Source organism: Nelumbo lutea, chromosome 8, assembly GCF_056320005.1.
Source record: "Nelumbo lutea isolate HS-2025 chromosome 8, American lotus-T2T, whole genome shotgun sequence".
NCBI lineage: Eukaryota > Viridiplantae > Streptophyta > Magnoliopsida > Proteales > Nelumbonaceae > Nelumbo > Nelumbo lutea.
The window spans coordinates 14,059,446-14,079,638 of record NC_142691.1 but is presented as its reverse complement, the minus strand read 5'-3'; the positions used below and the strand labels follow the sequence as shown (position 1 = coordinate 14,079,638).

Below are 20,193 nucleotides of genomic sequence, written 5' to 3'. Positions count from 1 at the left end.
AAGTGTAAATATGGCACCTTTTGGGTGTACTTAGAGATTCAGCAGGTGTTCACTTCCTAAGTTCCTAGCCAAATGTGGTCCTGTGCACGCTCTGTCTTTCCTAATAGCTGAAGCCAAAGCCCTTCTTGAGGCAGTAAAGTTTAGCCATTTCCTTTGACCTGGGTGCTGTTATCTTTGAGTCTGACTGAAAGTTTCTTATAGACAGTATTTCGACAGTTAATATAATAGATTAATAGCCACAGGGACATTGATCTCTACCTGTGTTTGGACTTCCATTTGTATTTCTGGCTAGGTGTTTGTGAGTCTTTGGAGTGTTGTTTTATTTGCTGTAAACGATAATGAATCAGAGTAAGGTGCTGATACATTTCATAACAGTATGAATCATGACATGTTAAATTCTGAATAGGTGATCTGTTAGACCAGACTTGTGCTCTCAGGTGCCTTCTCCATTGTAGAACTATCAAATACTAGCTTGATGAGAGACTTCTACCCATGTCATTTTTGGGACTCTGCATTACTCTACTGTTTCCTTTTTTTTTTTTTTTTTTTATTTGAGAAGCAGGGTCTTGCACAGTTGAAAACTAAGATACTAAACCAGCTCCAGATATATGACATTTTCTTAATAATTTTTCTTAACCAAACCATGAAGGTAACTATGTAATCCTAGCCCCTGGAGAAAGAATATTGCTGGATTTCCCAAACAGGTTGATTATTATTTCTTAAAAATGATGATTATCTGCGTCCCAACTACAGCTTAATCTTATTTCTCATGGGGTCTAGGCCAGTTTCCATCCTTTTATACGCAGAAGCTGCTTCTTATCATCAACAAAGGAGCAAATTTGAAGTCAATGAAACCAAGGAAAGGTCGAAATGGAAAACGGTTGCCATTTTTTTTCCCAAGTAACGTATACATCCTGGATTTACCGGTTTAAATACAACAACGATACGATACACCAAAAAAAAAATAAAAAAATAAAAAAAAACAGGGAAAAACACAGTTTCCATCTGGCCGGCGACGATTCGAAATTAGGTTTGGACGTTAGAGAAATCCTTGAATGAGTTCCTCCTTGCAGTAGCCAAGACAGTCTTGTCTGCAACTATAAAGTATGCTGAACCGACCACTGTTATCAAAGAGTTCCATTAGCGAACAGAAATCATTAATGGAGAAGAATAAGAGGGGGGTGAGCTGGTGAATAATATAACCTGTAGAGATGATGAGAGCCTGAGCAGTGGGATTGAGGTGAGCTCTAGCCCAAGGCAGCATCCTCACACTAGCTAACTGCATTTGTAAACCCCAAACGGAGTTGTCATTGTCGATAATGATCATAACAATGCCCCTTCAACTATTTAATAAAGTGCAGAGGTAGAAAGTAAGAGTATTCCGGTCCCTTGTAATTGTGTTATAATAGAAATCGACGATGAGAAATTAGGACTTACAGTAGGAACTGCGGAAGCAATGGTGGCCAAAACGGCCGCTTTCGCCCCGGCGACGACGCCCTCTGTTGTCACATAACGAGAAAACCAAATTAAATACGAAACCCAAGAGGTACAAATTTTATGATACAATCTGATTTTTAGTCGAAGAAAAAGACGGGAAGGGAACAAATACCATGGCCACAGCGCTTTGCCAAAGCGAGTTTTTGGTCCACTGAAACCAACCCATTTATTTCCAGATGAGAATGAGACACATTTCTCGCCATTTCTGAGATGTTGATGATGAAGAAAGATAGAATTAAGGGGATGCACTGCTTGAGTAAGGAAATAAACTCAATCAATTCACAGTTCAGCTTCAGAGAGCTGGGGAGAGAGACAAATTATAGTGATGTAGAAGCTCAGACACACTGCATGAAGCTGAGGGGTGAGGTTGGTTATTTATGGAAGAAATGGTGGTGAGGGTTGTTGGGAATTGATGGTTTTGGGGGCCAATTCCAACGTCGGAGTCACTTGTTTTATTTGCCTAATTGTTATGGACTGATGGTCGGCTATAAGTTAGTTTGGATTATGTGGTGTTGTCCCTATTATATATACCCTCTACCTGGGGAAGCCTTTTGCTTTTTCTCTCCAGAATCCAGCAGCCAGACCATGGGAGGGACTAAAAACCAAGGGGCGGTTTTGATTCCTTCACCGAACTTTCCGATTGATTATTGTCTCTAGGCAATACCACCTTGTTTCAAATGCCAGAGACATGTGTTGGGTGTACCATTTTTTATCTATTACCCATTTTGTTGGGTGTACCATTTTTTATTTATCCCAGAGACATATGGGTTTTGTTCAAACAAACAAACAACATTTGGTTTCATCGTTTGCATTGATTTTAGAAATCGTTTTCTTTTCCCCCAATGAAAGAAAATGAATAATCAAGTTTTGTTGATGAAAATCGGAATAATCTAAGGCCCTGGTCTCATAGGATTTGATCGACCAGAAGAATATGTCCTACTCCTACTTGGAATTTATCATTAATAAAACCACCACTGTTACTTACTATTTACCCATTCCAGGTTTCCAATCTCCTGATGTTTAATTTATAATTATTATGATTGTGAGAGTAATTAAATAGCAGTGTTTTCAATTGAACCTATTGACCCGGCCTTCCATGAACTGGGTCCCAGATTTTTGACGGTTTGATCATATTACCAGGTAAGTAAATCCATTGGTTGGACCACTTTCAGTCCATGACCCAGCCAACTTTTTTTCTTTTTTTTTTTTATTGGGAGGGCCCTGTCTGTGCAGAAACCCAGAGAATGATGGGGGTTGGATTGATCAGACCTACCTCAATGAGTAGTACTACTACTAGGTACGAAACCCAAATGGCAGCACAAAAGTCCATTTCTGAACCTTAGGCCTCCATTTTTCTTATTTCTGCAACATTTTACCCATTTAATGGTTTGAATCTTCCTTGATTATTTGAGTACTATCCCTCCAAAATATTATTTTTGTGTTTGCTCCATTCCCTTTGGATTGGGTTTGGACTTGGAGTACTTACTTATTGGCAGTAGAATAGTGTTCAATAGCATATATTGGGATGGCTTGGGCCACTGACTTCATCAAAATTGTCCCCCCACCCCCCGGGCCTTAGAATCTTGGACTTCCATGAGGCCAACTAGCTTTGCATTCTCTTCACTTGGTCCTCAAAAGCTTCTTCATACTTTCTTCTGCCAACCCACAATCTTGATCCCAAATATGTATCCTTCATGGGCATTTAATTTCTTTCACTTCCAATAGTCCCATCAGAAATCTTCTAACTATACTATGTACATTAGAGATGAAGAAGAATATCCCTGATTTACTCCAGTTTATTTTTTGTCGAACACTTCAATGAATTGCTCAAGAATGGTCTTCATCTCCACTATCTGTTTCTTCTCTGCCTTGCAAAATTTCATGATATCACCTACAAATAGCAGATGATATACTGCTAGACTCTCTTTCCCTAAATTTTCTTCCCCATTTCAGCTTTTTTGCAGTATACTAGATAGGATTTGCATTCCCATTGTAAATAGATAGGGAAACAGTGCATCTACCTACCTAATCCCCCTCTGAAGCTTGAATAATTCTTTTTGTGTTCCATTTAATTTAATTGAAAAAGAAGTGATGTTGATGCACTCTTCCACCATTTTACACCATCCTCCAGCTAACCCTATTTCTCTTAGGACTTGAACATAAATTTTTACAATTAAGTTCCTTAAACATTTTCTTGTTCCTAAAAAAGTGGATTATACCCCTCTGGTCCAAATTCTGTGTGGAGACATTTTAACCACTTCGCATACTTTTTCCTCAAATGGGCCATCCTCCATTAAAGCTACTTCAGCTGGTTCCAACTTTATTTATGGGAAGATTTGAAAAATCAGATTATACTCCACTCTCCTCCCCATCCCAACTTCATCTATAATTAACTCTAGCTTTTTATCCTTGGTATCTTTTAATCCTCATAACTATTTATTTTTCTTTTAAAATTCGATATATATCCCATAGCTCTCTTTATTTCATGTTTCATAATTGTTCTTCTCATCTCAATCTTCCATACTCTGTTTTTGCTTCCTCCAATTTTTCCTCTACATCCTTCACTCTTGTTCCTCCAAGAATTCTTGAAGTTGTAGCACCACTTTGCAGGCTACATCCCTAGTAAAAGTAATTTTTCGATTTTTTTTGCTCCACTACCATTTTTCAAACCCCCCATCGATACAGAACTTTATCTCTATCCCTTTTTCTTTTCCCCAACTAACAGCCAGGATGGTATTATTATTTATGAACACCATGGCCCACAGTGAGATCAATCATCTCACTGTGGAATCAATTCTTTAAAACAGATGGAGATAAATGTGACCCATTTTCAGTCAAGTCCACCAGCAGGATATGGTTTCTCTTTATTGAATTGTTCTGGATGAAACCAACGTGCAGAAATCGATAATAATTCCTGAGTCTCTAATCATGGGTCCTCAACTCAGATTACAAGTAAAAATTAAGCAAAGACTAGTCCTTGATGAAGATAACTAGTGTTTAATTTCCTATTAATCGTTACTCAGCTGATTCCTCATAAGAATTTGGATTATAATCCCTTGTACATACAAGATACAACCTGGAAAACATAGAACAGTGAATCCATGGAAAACAAACTTGCTTTTATGTATTTTACAATATACATAGGTCTTGGAGTAACAAAATTTACAGAAAACAGAAAAGCAAAATAAATGGAAAACGTGGGGGGACTGGAAATTAAGCTTGGATGTTAGTGCAATCCTTGAAGGAGTTTCTCCTTGCAGTGGCCAAAACAGTCTTGTCTGCGACTATGAAGTATGCGGAACCAGCCACTGCAATCAAATCATCAACAAATTACATTAACTCTTATATAGAAAAAGAAGAATTATCGTCAATGACGTACGATTGACAAAAGAAGAGGAAGAGGTGGTGAAGAACCTGTAGAGATGATGAGAGCCTGAGCAGTTGGATTGAGGTTAGCTCTAGCCCAGGGAAACATTCTAACACTAGCTAACTGTATATATGTATGAAGAGACAGAGCCACAGAGCGAAGGAGTCAAGATTCAATAATGCAATTTTCAATTTCAGTATAGAAACCGGAGGTAGATAAAGTAGAGGACTTACAGTAGGAATGGCAGAAGCAATGGTGGCCAGAACTGCCGCCTTTGCCCCGGCGACAACGCCCTCTGTTATTGCAGAACAAGACAACCCAGTTACTAGTTGATTAATGATGAACAATGGAAGCAAATAGTAGCATTTTCTAAATTAAAGCAAAGACAGGAGAAGATGATGCAGTACCATGACCACATCGCTTGGCCAAGGAGAGTTTCTGGTCCAATGAAGCCAACCCATTTTTCTCCAGAGGGTACTGTGCTACCTTTTTCGCCATTATAGATATGACAACAGAAGAAAGTTGGTGTGGTGGGGTATTAAAATTTGAATTGGAGAGAGTGGAGAGAGCAAGGAAGAATATAAATGATCCAAGTGTGGTTGAATTGAAGCTCAGTCGCTTGATGAAGTGGTGAGGTGAGTTGGGTTATTTATACAAGTGGGAGAGGGAGAATGGTGTGGGACGGTGGAGGAACAGAGTGGATTGCAGTGGGGTTTGATGGTTTTGGTTGGAATCCAACGTCGGAGTTTATTGTTTTGTATCAACTCGTTAATCATCATCAGTGGTGGGCTCCTTTCCCAGTAGCCCGTTGTCTTTTCTAGAGACCAGAGTAATGGTTTGGTGTGATGGCCTATTAGCTCAGTTGGTTAGAGCGTCGTGCTAATAACGCGAAGGTCGCAGGTTCGAGACCTGCATGGGCCAAATCTCGCATATGTGATCATTTTTGCCAGGTGCCAACTGCCAACTGACTGTACTAGTGTATTGATCATTTGCTTCAATTCTGGACATCGATTATATTCCTGCTTTGATTAGCTGAATTTACCAATCTGATAAACATAGTTGTAATTAATGCATTAATCCAATTCTTCAGTTCATAATCTTTATCTTATTCAATGATGAATCCCAACCATAAAGCAAACTTGATGTTTATCTGGTAACCGGTTTGCTGCCATTGATTTGAACTTGTCTGGATTTCATCAATTTCTTTTGTTTGTTGGGCAGATTCAGTGAATCGACAACATTTGTTAGAGAGCCCTGCCTTGGAGGTGACGAAGGTTTCATCAGTTGTGACTTGAGTTGAGACCACATGGGACATGGACACGCAAGCGCTAGCTAGCCGTCTCACTCACGTCTCCCAATCTCAAATTAACATTTAAGCTATCTGTCTATCTGTTTGTTTGGTTACTAACGTGTCCATGTTTGTTGGATTGATCTCAAGATTACACTCAGATGGTGGTCTTACCTGATTGGAGCTCCCTTCCCTGGTTAAGGAAATTAGGGATAAGCCTGCGAGACCCTATCTGGTTGTACCACCATTGTGTAGGTCATTTCCCTAGTAAAGGAATTTTTTCAATTTTAATAATTTTCTTAGAAATCAAAAACATCCCTTTATGTTGTAATGCAATTTTAATTCATTGTTCTTACTTCTTGGTTGCCACTTTGTTATTCGTTTTAATACTTATTTATATCCTACACAATCCTATTCGTTTCAAACTGGATTATGTTTGAAAAGGTGGTGGGGCCGGAAACAATTGGGCCTTGCAGAATGGTCTAACTTGTTTTGCACAAACTGGTTGGCCCAATTAAGGAGTTTTGGGCCCAATTAAGGAATGCTATTTGGCAGCATTTATGCATCATAGGCCTTCATTATTGATTGATAGGTGTCAAGCCATATAAAATATAAAATATTGTCGAGGGTGAAGCATACCAACAAGGTGAGGTGGGACATGTGGGACTGCAAAGCCCGAATCATTTGAGTTTTTAATAAAAAAAGTTCATAATCTGTCTTGTACTGCCCATGGTTTTGATGAGATCCATAGAACGGTTTTGTATTGAACTTGATTAGCCATGGCTGGGTTCCCAAAACAACCAGACTGATGGATTTCATCGTTTGCTTTGTGATGAAGAAGGGCTAGGAGATAGCTGACCCACTTGACAGAAATACCAACTTTAATATAGAAACCAAGAAGGGCTAGGAGATACCTGACCCACTTGAACAGTCAAGTAGATAATAATTTTATAAAGAATTCCCAAATTATAATGTTATGACTCATTGGTTTCTAGTATTAAAGAATGGAAGTTAGGCATGTTACAAAGGACCTTGGTCCTGATGATGATAGATAGTCCAAAGCCTGCAGAAGCATGCATATCCTCCATGGTATTTACCCATTCAACATCCAGAATCGTTTGCTCTATTAAATTTCATAAGCTTCTTCTTTTATCTTATTCTTTTCTGGAGCATTTGGAATTGGATAAGATCAATGGAGTATTAATTGTTATTAAAACCAGGTCATCAGAACCGACAGGTATGAGGTTCAATACACCTCAACAACTGGCCAAGTAAAGAAGCTTCTCAGTGAATTGGGTTTAGTATGGCTACAAACCCAAAATCTGAAATAAAATTTCTAATGTCAGCTCGGTCAAGCTCCAATTTAATGTTTATATTTACCGTTTTATGTTCTTACACAAGGCCTGGCTCTGTATATGGTTCCAAACTCTAAAATCTATCTTCTAAAAACTTGGTTTATTGTGGGTATTTTATGTCTACGTTCATAGAATCCAATAGATGAGTAGATGGGTTTGGGGCTTTCATGGAAAGAAAAAATAAGAAGAGATGGGTTTGGGGAACTATTTCAATATTTTAATCAAAAAGTAGCTCAGGCCAATATGGTTGTCTCCTTTATTTTTAATTTTTTAATGTTGTTGGAAGAAAAGAAGCATTGCAGTTAATCCATAATTCTAAATCTTAAATTTTGTATTATTTACCCTTGAATTAGATTGCATGCTAATTTATTTATATGTTAGTGGATATATTACATTGGTTTAGAAGATATTTTTTTTTTTCTTTTGAATTTGAACAAAGAGAATAAAACAAAAAAGGAAATTGTCTAAAATTCAACGTTTCTCTTGAACTTACAATTTTTCAAAATGTCTAAAGCTCATCATGTCAGTAAATTTTTATTTTTTAAAACTCACCTTCTGTCAGTGCACCATTAATACTTCTTTAGAAGTGTCTATGTCAGCATAAATAACAATTTTCATGATTAAATTACCTTTAGTAGCGAGTTAGAGGAAAAATGGTCTTTTCAATTATCAATTTTCTTTTTTTTTTTGGCATTTTTAGTGTTTTGTTATAATTTCCAATATTTTTATAATTTCTGTTTTTTTTACATTTTCTATTGTCTATAATCTATAAATTTTCCTGTATTTTTTTTATTTATTTGTAATTTCTGTAATTTTTATAATCTTTTATGTTTTTTCTACAATTTTTATTTTCAATTTCTATAGTTTCTATAATTTGAAAATAATTTTTTATTTTATTTATGTATTTTATATTTGAAGGTATTTTTTGAATTTTTTTTCTTTTTTTGTGTCTAAATATTAAAATGTTAATATTATTAATACCTATTAATTTATTTTGTATATATTTTATATTTTTTTATAAAAATTAAAATAATAATATATTAACACCCGTCATTCTGTTTAACGTCAAATTAATGATATGTGAATTTTAAATATTTTGAAAAATTAAGATGTATTTGAGAGAAATGCTGAAAACTCATGATAGTCCCAACAAAAAATAATGATGGATAAATAAGCCATGTTCTAAAGGGAGAGCTTCACTCTGGTTCCTTGAGCAAAATTATTGCTAGATTTCTCGAAGATAATGATAATATGCATTCTGATTGAGATTTTCTTCACTCTGATTATAGCTAGTCACTAAACCTTAATTCTCATGGGTCGCGAACAGTTTTTGTCCTTTTATACGCAGAAGCTGCTTCTATGAGTTTGGATTGGCTGAAGGCAAAATCATACACAGCGGATTTACTGCAAAACGATCGCCATTTTTTTTTTCCAAGTAACGTATACATCCTGGATTTACTGATTTAAATACAATAACGAGACCGAAAAAAAGGGGAAAAAACAAGTTTTCCATCGTCTGGCTGCCGACGGTTCGAAATTAAGCTTGGATGTTAGAGTAATCCTTGAATGAGTTCCTCCTTGCAGTGGCCAAAACAGTCTTGTCTGCAACTATGAAGTATGCGGAACCGGCCACTGTGATCAAAGTAAACAGTTCCATTAGCAAAACTACAGAAACTATCAATGGAGAAGGATAAGAGAAGGAAGAAGAAGTAAGAGATGGAAGAGGCCAATGGTGAATTAATTATATAACCTGTAGAGATGATGAGAGCCTGAGCAGTGGGATTGAGGTGAGCTCTAGCCCAAGGCAGCATCCTCACACTAGCTAACTGCATTTGTAAACCCCAAACAGAGTTGTAATGTCGATAACGATCATAATAATGCCCCTTCAACTATTTAAAAAAGTGCAGAGATTCCAGTCTCCTATAATTGTGCTTTATATAGAAATGGACGATGAGAAATTAGGACTTACAGTGGGAACTGCGGAAGCAATGGTGGCCAGAACGGCCGCTTTTGCCCCGGCGACGACGCCCTCTGTTGTCAAGAAACGAGAAAAATGTACAAATTAGTTACAAATTTAAGAGATTATATAATTACAGAACCCATGAGGTATTTTCTGAAATTCTATCATAGAATTTGCGATAAAGTCGAAGAAAGAGAGGGGAAAAGAAGAAATACCATGACCACAGTGCTTTGCCAAAGCGAGTTTATGGTCCAGTGAAGCCAATCCATTTCTTTCCAGATGAGACTGAGCCACATTTCTCGCCATTTCTGAGATGTTGATGATGAGGAGAGAGAGAGAGAGAGAATATTTAAGGGGATGCACTACTTGAGTAAGGAAATAAACTGAATCAATTAAGCGTTAAGAGAGCTGGGGAGAGGGAGATGATAGTAGTGTTGAAGCTTAGACACTGCATGAGGCTGAGAAGTGGGTGAGGTTGGTTATTTATAGGTAGATAGGAAAAGGAAAAGTGGAAGAGATGCTGAGGGTTGTTGGGAGTTTGATGGTTTTGGAGCCAATTCCAACGTCGGAGTCACTTGTTTTATTTGTGTAATCGTTGTGTACTGGTTGTCGGTTACATGTTTGGATCATGAGCTGTTGTCCCTTTGGGGAAACTTTTAGCATTTCCTCTCCAGAATCCAGCCAGACAATGGGAGGACTGAAAAACCAAGGGCGGTTTTGAATCCTTCACTCAATTGCCGCCCAGCTCTCTCCAATTTCTTCACCATCTATTTACTTTAGGCAATACCACTTGTGGTTTCAACTACCAGAGACAGGTGTTTGGATGTTACCATATATCTTCATTCAACCCATTACCCATTACCCATTCTGATGGCTTCGACTAATAATTAAGCATGGTTTGTGGGTTTTGTTCAAAGTTCAAACTACTGTATCACAACAAATAAAATGATATTTGGTTTAACCTAGACGTATAAAATGAGCCGTATCGGACTGGCATGGCACGACCCGTGGGCAAATCTTGCCCACATTTCGTATGGGCCGTAACATGCTGGTCTGCAGTTTATAATGGGCCGTATCACCTTCTCCAATAAAAAATTTGGAGGTCGATATAACACAATCCACGGCCCAGGCCCATGCAGACCCATGCCGTGCCATGCTGTGCCACGGGCCGTGGCCGTGCATTAGACGAAAACTATGGCCCGATTTACACCTCTAATCTCACCATCAAAATTTCATTGCAGTGATTTCAGAAACAGGTTTCTTTATTTTCTCCAAACAAAGAAAATAGTCTAAGAATAAAGTCTAGTCTCATAGGTTTTGACATTGAGGGCTCCAAATACATAATCTCTACAGATTGATGCTGATAGTCTAAGACCAGAGGAATAAGTCCTACTCCTACATGGAATTTATCTTTACCCATCCATGGTTTCCGATCTGTAGATGCTTAATTTATGATTATGATGATTGTGACTTTGTGAGAATAATTACATATGATAGTGTGTTCAAATTCAACCATTGATGGCCGTCCATGAACTAGGTCCCATGTTTTTGACGGTTTGATTGCTATTACCGGGTAAGTAAATGAACCATCAGTTGGACCATTTTCAATCAATGAATGGCCCATTCAGCCAACTTTTTCCAATTGGTGGGGCCTTAATTAATTTCTTGCTCAGAAACCTAGAAAATTCTATGGATTGGAATGACCAGGCCTCAATGAGTAGTACTAGGTTCCAAAAACAAAAGTCCAGGTTTCATCATTTCTGGTTCTGAATCATCATACATTTGGGGATCTGAGCCTCTCGGTGTGTCATCTGTCAAAATGATCAGCACCAACCACCCAATGGGCCCTGGCTTTTGGTCGCACCCTCCTGTCAGTGAATGATTATCTTAAATTAGAACCATTAATTCCACTATGGTTGGCAAGGACAATTATGAGCCCTGCCGGCAGACCCATTTCATCTCAAGATTTTTATGGATTCTGTAATTTCTGTCTCTTGAATTCTTTGTTATTGGAAAAAATTTAAATCAAATTTGTATAATGGTTTGTCGTAGAAGCATATGTGGTATGGACCAAAATAATTATGCAGTTTGTGGTATTATCTTGTATTTATCTTTTGGCTTGAGAGGCAAGTAGAGAGATTTAGGCGATTTTTGAGGTTTAGGGTTTCATGTAAAAGAGGTTGTACACAATGTTATAATGTCCATTGTTATTTTTAATACTGGATTTCTGCTTTTACTTTGCCTTTGGATGTAACTTACAAGTCGGATTACTCCGTCATTTTCTTGTGCCAATGAATCTGTTTGGTTGGCATTCATGTTAGCTTTCCGTATTTTCATCTAATACAGCTTCATAAGGACAGCGGGAGGGTTTCTCACTGCATGACGGTCTCTCTCTTGGTGGGAGGGTTTTTCTTTGTGTGAGGGTATTTCTATCGGTGGGAGAGTTTTTCTTTCTGGAGGAGGGTTTTTCTCTATGTGAAGGCAAGAGAGTTTTTCTCCATGCGTGAGGGTTTTTCTTTCATATATATGGATGCGAGTTTTCATCTATTTCTCTTCATAACGGTATTCGTTGGAGAGGTTCTTTGGACAAATTTGAGAGACGACATTTTGATCTAGGCCTATGGAGAGGGTCTTCCTTCTGTTATTTTTCTTATTTCTTTTGGGCCTTGATAGAATTTGTGTGTGGGGTGCCTTTGGGGTCTGCCATGGGTATCCATTTGTTTTGTAACGATATTATCGTTCCTGTAAAGCTTTTTTTCTGGCGATCTTAGAATATTCTCCGGCGACATTCATGCTCCAACTGTTTCGGTTTTTATAACGACATGGAGGGGTGGATTTTTTGCACATTTTACATCCCTACAATTACAAGTTTCAACTCTTTTGTGCACTTTTGGCTTTCTATGGGGCCCATTCCTTGAATGTTTGGGTGGTGGAGAATTGGGGAGAGTTTTGTAATAGGAGTTGATATTGGGCATCTCCCGCTTTTACGTTTTCAATATTGCCATGGATTGGGTGCCATGGTACATGTTTTCTCTATACTCCTTGAGGGTTTTGCGTAATTGATCTGGATTCATTTGATAGGGAGACACACTTGCTGGTTTCATCTCTGTTGGAGGCACTTAGCGGACCTTTTTAGCGTTTCTTAACCTTACATTAGTTGCAGAGATTTCTCAAATCGTCCCGATGCTTGTGGTTACCTGTTTTTGTCTCAACATGCTTAACATGCTTTTTTTGTTGTATTTTTCATTGATGTTAATTTTTCTACCTTGTAACCTGAGCATTTATGAATGAACTTGTCTTTAAGAGTAAAAAAAAAAAAACTGTATTTTTTGGATTTTTCACAACATGTTCTAAAATGGTTAACGTCAAACAGTATTAAGAAAACCAAGCTTGGTGTTTAATAGATTATTAGATTGCACAAATGGGTCAATGCTAGCATTAGGTTATTAATTAACGATGGTTAATTCTTAATATTTACGGTTCTTGATGAGACAAAAAAAAGTTAAGTGTGGGGCTATCATATTCTCTTCCTCCTTAGAAAATGAAGGGAAAAGCGCTGTGGTGATACCCGCTGAAACCAGGAAATTATGAAATTTGAAACGATCCATGTATACTGAATCTTAATTGTATGTGTATATGGATATAAACTTTGGATTTACAAACAACAGAAACAAATAAAGTCAAAAACAAAATCGATCGGGAAGCCAACTCGTGAATGGTTTCAACTCCAAAGCTAGGATACCATGGTCCTTGAATGAATTCTTTCTTGCAGTGGCCAAAACAGTCTTGTCTGCAACTACAAAATATGCCGAACCAGCCACTGCCATCAAATTAACAAATTCAGTTAGAAATTAAACACAAATTATTCTCAAAAAGAAGTAGAAGAAAAAGAAACCTGTAGAGATGATGAGAGCTTGAGCAGTGGGATTGAGGTTAGCTCTAGCCCAAAGTAACATTCTCACACTAACCAGCTGTATGTGAAGCACAAAGGAGAAGACTTGTGATGTCAAACAGTTAGGCTCTGTTTGATGTGTCTTTTGTCATTTAGCTGAGAAAAGATCTATCCGCCAAAAGATGATGTTCTGAAAAGACGTACAAAATTTTGAGAAGCTCTAAATGAAGTTTTTTCTTTTATTATTAAGTCTTGGTACAAAAAGACATAGTTTAACCAAACGGTATTCTAACTGCTAAAATCTTAATACAAAAACTCATATATCTTTTGGCTATCAGGTTTTAAAAAAGACTTACCAATTACACCTTAAGCTTAAAAAATTCCAGTCTCGAGATGCCTGCTTTGTGTTGTCATATGCCTTCAATCATCATGGTGATGCAAATAGGGCTTATCGGCATTCACATCGCAAAGAAAGGGAATTAAATTGAAGCGGCCAAAATCATATCAGTCAAACTATCTCACCCAATAACACCTTATACAAAAATTGAAAAAGAAATTTGACTTGCTCAATAATCGAATGGCCCAGCCAGATGAATTCTTTAACCCGGTCAATACTTGGTTATGGCACTATGGGTGAGATATTAATTCTTTGTTATTTCCATCATCAATAATAACAATTATATATATATATATATATATATATATATATATATATATATATAATATTTATTTTTGTTTAATCCACTAATATAGTGATATTGATGCGATGTGATGTTATGACTGATGAATTCATGACCTTGGCTAAAACACCCTTGGTTAGTATGTTATTGTCTTTTTTTCACTTTCTTGCTATTTATTCCTCTCATAGAGTAGAGACCACTCCTCACACTAACCTCACATAACATTCAGCCCTGCACTGGAAACATCTCCCTATGGCCATCAATTACAATATATACAAGTATTGGGAGATGTTCTCAATGTGCAACTGCAATGCATTATGAGGTTGGTATGAGAAGTGCTTTGTGAGGAGCAAATTTAATTTCCATATTGTAATTTAAGTATTTTATGAATGAAATTATTTTTCTGTTATGTTTTAATAGTAATAATAATAATAATAATAATAATAATAATAATAATAATAATAATAATAATAATAAGGGCAGCATTGGTTGCGAATGGATTGAATTTAATCCAAATTTGAACTGAAAATCCATTTCCCCATAAACGGATTGAATTGGATCTTAAAATTTGCTTTATTTAATAATTTGATCAAATTAGGATATTGCTTGACCTGAGATCCAATGTAATTATATATTTGTATGTCGTGTGCATATATCGTTTTTTAGTATTAAAATTCTTTAGAATTAAGTGGGAATTGGAGTTTAGTTAAATTAAATTAAGTTTTTGTTTATAGTATATATATATATATATATATATATATATATATATTTGCCACCTAAAAATTTTATTTATCCAAATCAAGTTAAAAAAAAAATGTAGGGGAGGATTTAACCCACCTTGCCCCAAGCCCTAAGCACTCAAGCCAAAATCACTACCCTACCCATAATAAACAAAAGATACATTCATTTAATACAGATCCACGGAATACCTATCTTAACTTCTCACACACACTTTTAACTCTCGGAGGAGGGAAGGGATCTTAACTTCTCACACACGCTTTTAACTCTCGAGGGAAGGGAGCCAAAACATCCAATTGTTCTTAGGGGGCGTTCCTTTTTTTTGGATTTTGTGAGAAGAGAAAGTTGATCAATGAGATTTTGGTTCCCATTGACCAAGAATCCCATGTTTTTTATTTTCAGCTTTATTTGTATGGGGGCCAGGAAAAATTTATTTTCCTGGGTATCCAAGAAAGTGATAGGGAAAAGTTGCCAACACTTGAAACTTTTAATAATAGATTTTCTATGGCTAAAATGATCATTGCCTTATTTATATAGGAAATAAAAGAAATAAGTGCACTTACCCAACTGGTAAGTATTTCCCAGAAAAATTTACCCAAATAATTGTATTTACCCTGATAAGTTACTTATGAAAAGAAAAAGGGGCCTTAGTGTCACAGGAATGATTAGCAAGGGTGTCTTCAACTATGTTTGGTTTGAAGGAAAAGGTAGGGAAAGGTATACAAGGTTTACCTTTCCCTATTTTTTCCTTCCAACCAAACACAGTCTATGGGTATGTCTAGTTCTTCCCACTACTTGTCTTGTAGGATGTCTTGGATTCTTATTGCATAGGATGTGGATATACCTTCAACCGAATTCGATCCCATCTGTTTGCAGCCCTACTGATATCAATTATCAATGACTTCCCCATCTCCTCTTTCATTTATTGTATTTAGGAAACCATGTTAAGACAAAAATAAGCCTTTCAGATGAAAATCACCCAAGTCCAAGTCAGGCCATTTTTTTTCTTGGTTAATTTGTTTGGGAGAGGGTACGTCTTGATTCTGGTTCAACATATATAGGGCACTTCTGGCCGGATCGACCTGAGGGCCTCCAAGTTGCCGTATGTCATCTGTTTCAAAGATCAAAACCCCTTCTTAAATAAGCCGTTACAAACACGTCGTCCCTTTGTTGGAATTAATATGTAATAGAAGATAATACAGAGTAGTGATAACATTGCAAAATGTGAAACCCATTACATAGACCTTGGATTTACATGCAACAAAGCAACCCATTACAACTTTCTAATCTAACCAAGTAAAAGAGAGAAAATCAGGGAGACGTTTCGACTCCACGCTTCCAACCACAAAGCTAAGTCAGGGTTGGTATCCCTTGAATGAGTTCCTCCTTGCAGTGGCCAAAACAGTCTTGTCTGCAACTATAAAGTATGCTGAACCGGCCACTGCCATACAAATAAATAACAAATTTCATTAACAAAAAGAAATTATTATCAAACAAGGAGAAGAAGAAGAAGATAATACTAGAGTAATTAAACCTGTAGAGATGATGAGAGCTTGAGCGGTGGGGTTGAGGTTAGCTCTAGCCCAAGGGAGCAACCTCACACTAGCAAACTGCATGTGTAGCAGCGGAACAGAAACAGACAGGCTGGTTATGTAAATAATGCCGGCCCTTTCAATTATGTACTTTAGATAGAGATGAATGGGTCTGAAGAAATATACATAATGCACATGGTGATCGGACTTACAGTAGGAATTGCAGTAGCAATAGTCGCCACAACGGCCGCTTTTGCCCCGGCGACAACGCCCTCTATTGTAAGACTAATCAAGTTAATTACTGATCGAAGAGAGAGAGAGAGAAGCTAGAGATGGAGAGAAAGAGAGATCAAATACCAAGACCACAACGCTTCGCCATGGAAAGTTTCTGGTCCAGTGAATTCAGACTATTTCTCTCTAGAGGGGAATGAGCCACATTTTTCGCCATGATAGAAGCAGAATGCCGAGAAAGAATTAATGTGACAATAAATTTATCTATATATGAATGAAGGTGTTAGCGTTCTTGAAACTGGGTAAGTGCATGAAGTTGAGAAGTCTGAGGTTGATTAATGTGAATTAATGTGAAGACGTGAAGTTCGTCTCCAGAAATGTGAAGACCCGGTCTGGTCTGGTTGATTGGGAGTGGAGTTTGATGGTTTTAGTTTAATTCCAACGCCGGAAGTCCCTTGTACGTATTTTCTTGTCGGTTACAAAACATCGTGCGGAGTTGATCAGATCGATGATAACCCATTTTATTTACAAAACCGTCCTATAATATCCTCAATATAATTGCTGTTACATGTTTTATAATTACTGATAAGTTATGTGGTGGTGTTTGTTAAATGTCATTATGTGATGATATTGATGTGGAAAGTCACAATCCCTGTTTCATTGTCAGCAGCTTCACCTCATTTAGGCCGTGTTTGGAATTTGGACAAGATAGGCGAAAGTAACCGGAGCTTCAAAAGTCTTTTGGTTGGTTTTGGCGCGCTTCAGATTATTTATATATAAAGTTTTCAAAAGTAATTTGTTCCAAAATATTCAAAATGCTTTTTGACTCAATTCTATTTTCTACGTCCCAACAAAAAATAACTTATCCACAGAGTTTTCGTATGATTAGTAATAAATTTCATACCATCAATTACATTAACACGATTTGCTTTGAACTTGTATTTTTCGTTGAGGCTCAATTTGGAAAGAGTATAAATGCAAATATGTAGAGTGCAAAACCTTATATTTTGTATTATTTTGTGATGTGGGCTAGCTAGGCCCAGCCCATTGTGAGTTGGGAGGTCCAGCCCACTAATGTCTGACAGCACCAGCCAAGGCCTACCGCCTGACCTCATATGGCCCTCATCTGGTGCGTTCATCTTCACCTACTTCCAACCCACTCAAGTAAAAATAAGAGGTAACTCTCCCTTAATAGGGGATCTAGAACTTGGGTTTCTGACATAGCTCCTTCATTTACTTTCCGCACCTACATTGCTTCCTTAGCATTTACGCCTGGGACCCGGTGCATCCGAGGACTATAACCAAGACCTCGTCTTCACCTCCTCTTACTTTACACCTCGTACTAACTTGAGCGTCGGAGCCTCCGCCATGGGTCTCCACCCGAGGCCTCTAACACTTCTTGCCTTGCAGTACCTTGGATCTCCAGGAACCTCGCCAACGAGGCGATGACCTACAGTCCTCGGCTTCTACGCTCCTCGAAAGGAATACCTCTCCTCAAACTACAGTCTTCGACCTCGGCTAACCTCTTCGAGGCCTCGGAGTCTTCGGCCTACCTTCAGAACTTGGAGAGCAAATTTACCTCATTGCCCCTGGCTAATCCGTGTGGCAACAATTGGTGTCGTCTATGGGAAACGTTGCTAAGATGACCCCCTTTTGGATAAAATATACCTTTACTTCCTACTAAGCTCGAAAGCCATGGTGCGGAGAATCAGGAATAATCAAAACCTGGTCACCTATGAACAGTTTAAAGCTGTCTTCGATCATTTGGACTGCCTTACTCAACGCATGGAAGAAGTCTGCCCCTGAGCAAGAGGTTCCTCTCAAGGTGACCACCCCGCTGGGGTATAGGATCAGGGCCAACACAAACATGTCAAGCCCCCAACCCTCAGCCAGGGCAACAACTTGTTGGTCGAACCATCGGAGTCGGGCAATAACTGCTCCCTACTTCACCAGGAAGTAATATCCGTCCTCCCAGCTGAAGGGAAGAGGTGCCCGCTCAATCCGAAGATAGTCACCAGCCTTCGGAGCAACACCATTGCACCAGAGGGAAGTCCCCAAGGACGATGACGGGCATATCGGTTGCCCTGGAGTTCGCTCCCAAGGCAAGAGTCGATGCCACGCCACTCCACCTCCCGTCTCAGATCTTTGGGACATTCTGAATGATTGGCATGCCCGTAAAGGAGCACGTGACCCGGTCTCGGAGTACTCGATAGTCCAAGCTGACACTCACCGAGTCCATGAAGATAGAAGCAGGGCCCATGCCCCTATTGACCCAGGGCTTGTCGAGTTGCGAGCTGAGATCGGGGTAGTTAAGGACGAGCTCCGCCGGGTTAAGGAGAGCCGAGCCGACACCTCAACTAGTCAGGGCAACTCCGTTGGCCGCATGGACGCATTCACCCTGGAAATTATTTCGGAGCCTCTCTCCCCACACTTCAAGGCTCCTACTTTGGAGATGTACGACGCCTCAACTAGTTTCCAAGCGCTCATGATACTCTACGGGTATCCCGACACCTTGACGTGCCGAACTTTCTAAGCCACCTTCAAGGGGGCAGCACGCCACTAGATCAATAGCCTCTCCCCGAGGTCAATTAGTTCTTGAAGCAGTTCACCAATATGTTTCTCGCCCTCTTCATTAGCAGCAGTCAATGCCAAAAGAGCGTCGTCTCTATTCATGTCCTTAAAACTGAATCCAGGCAAAATCTTGTGGTCTTATGTCGATTGCTTTGAAAAATAAGAGCTTGAGGTCAGGGACCTCAACCCCATGGTATCAATGCACGCCACCATCAACGAACTCCGAGCTGGCTCCGCTCTCAAGTATTTAGTCGCCAAGACACCGCCGAAGACGAAGCTAGAGTTCGTAAAAAAGGCTCAAAAGTACATTGCGGCCGAGGAGAATTCTGCTGAGGACCACCATGGCGGCAAAGATAATAGGAAGTCATCAGCCTCAGCCATGGCCTACAACCATTATATGCCATTCAACTGCTCCTGGACCCAAATACTAAAGAAAGTAGGCCAGGAGAAGTTTGTAAAGTGGCCAGAAAAGATGAAGAGAAACCCCAAGAGGGAGAACCCTAAAAAGTACTACAAGTTTCACTGTGGCGTGGACCATGATACCGAGGACTGCTACGAGTTAAAAAAATGAGATAGAGTCACTCATCCGCCGTGGACACCTAAGGTAGTATGCCGGAGGCAAAGCTGAAGCTTCGTCCTTCCAACACCAGCAGCAACATCAACAGCAACAACAATAGGTCGTCAAAATCATCGACGTCATCTTCGGGGGCTTGGCCTCAGGGGGAGCCTCGGCTTCGATCTGCAAGGCCTACGTCAGGCAGTTGAGCATCCGAGGGCCATCCCCCAAGAGGCCAAAGCAGCATGAGGACCTCTCCTTCATGGACGAGGACATTAATGGGATTATAGTCCCCCATGATGACGCCTTGGTAGTTTAGGCCATAGTGGCAAACTTTCTAGTCTCGTCGATAGTGACTCCTCGGCAGATATCCTTTTCTACGAAGCTTTTGAAAAGATGAAGATAGAGCTAGAGTGCCTTTTGCCTACCGACGTCCCACTTGTCGACTTCTCCGACAATGTTGTTATTTCAAAAGGGAAGATCATCCTACCAATCACGATGGGAACCGAGCCTCGGCAAGTGACGA

The 20,193-nt window shown here is 38.9% G+C and overlaps 4 protein-coding genes and 1 non-coding gene across 5 annotated transcripts; 1 reads left to right on the top strand and 4 right to left on the bottom strand.

Moving 5' to 3' along the window:
* Positions 1–863: 863 nt before the first annotated feature.
* LOC148842871 (early nodulin-93-like) lies at positions 864–2,181 on the bottom strand. The gene is made up of 4 exons (XM_088959558.1): positions 1,610–2,181; positions 1,438–1,499; positions 1,204–1,279; positions 864–1,121 (listed from the first exon to the last, which is right to left on the bottom strand). Exons 1-4 carry the CDS (start codon positions 1,698–1,700, stop codon positions 1,027–1,029), a joined length of 324 nt encoding a protein of 107 aa, XP_088815684.1. The 5' UTR covers positions 1,701–2,181; the 3' UTR covers positions 864–1,026.
* Positions 2,182–4,524: 2,343 nt separating this feature from the next.
* Positions 4,525–5,593, bottom strand: LOC148842870 (early nodulin-93-like). The gene is made up of 4 exons (XM_088959557.1): positions 5,272–5,593; positions 5,098–5,159; positions 4,912–4,987; positions 4,525–4,805 (listed from the first exon to the last, which is right to left on the bottom strand). Exons 1-4 carry the CDS (start codon positions 5,360–5,362, stop codon positions 4,711–4,713), a joined length of 324 nt encoding a protein of 107 aa, XP_088815683.1. The 5' UTR covers positions 5,363–5,593; the 3' UTR covers positions 4,525–4,710.
* Positions 5,594–5,711: 118 nt separating this feature from the next.
* TRNAI-AAU (transfer RNA isoleucine (anticodon AAU)) lies at positions 5,712–5,785 on the top strand. The gene has a single exon. It is a non-coding gene; the product is annotated as a tRNA-Ile (tRNA).
* A 3,122-nt stretch (positions 5,786–8,907) lies between these two features.
* Positions 8,908–10,502, bottom strand: LOC148842868 (early nodulin-93-like). Its single transcript, XM_088959555.1, has 4 exons — positions 9,683–10,502; positions 9,477–9,538; positions 9,258–9,333; positions 8,908–9,139 (listed from the first exon to the last, which is right to left on the bottom strand). Exons 1-4 carry the CDS (start codon positions 9,771–9,773, stop codon positions 9,045–9,047), a joined length of 324 nt encoding a protein of 107 aa, XP_088815681.1. The 5' UTR covers positions 9,774–10,502; the 3' UTR covers positions 8,908–9,044.
* Positions 10,503–15,925: 5,423 nt separating this feature from the next.
* LOC148842867 (early nodulin-93-like) lies at positions 15,926–16,968 on the bottom strand. The gene is made up of 4 exons (XM_088959556.1): positions 16,667–16,968; positions 16,522–16,583; positions 16,312–16,387; positions 15,926–16,218 (listed from the first exon to the last, which is right to left on the bottom strand). The coding sequence occupies exons 1-4, from the start codon at positions 16,755–16,757 to the stop codon at positions 16,133–16,135; spliced, it is 315 nt and encodes a 104-aa protein (XP_088815682.1). The 5' UTR covers positions 16,758–16,968; the 3' UTR covers positions 15,926–16,132.
* Positions 16,969–20,193: the final 3,225 nt, after the last annotated feature.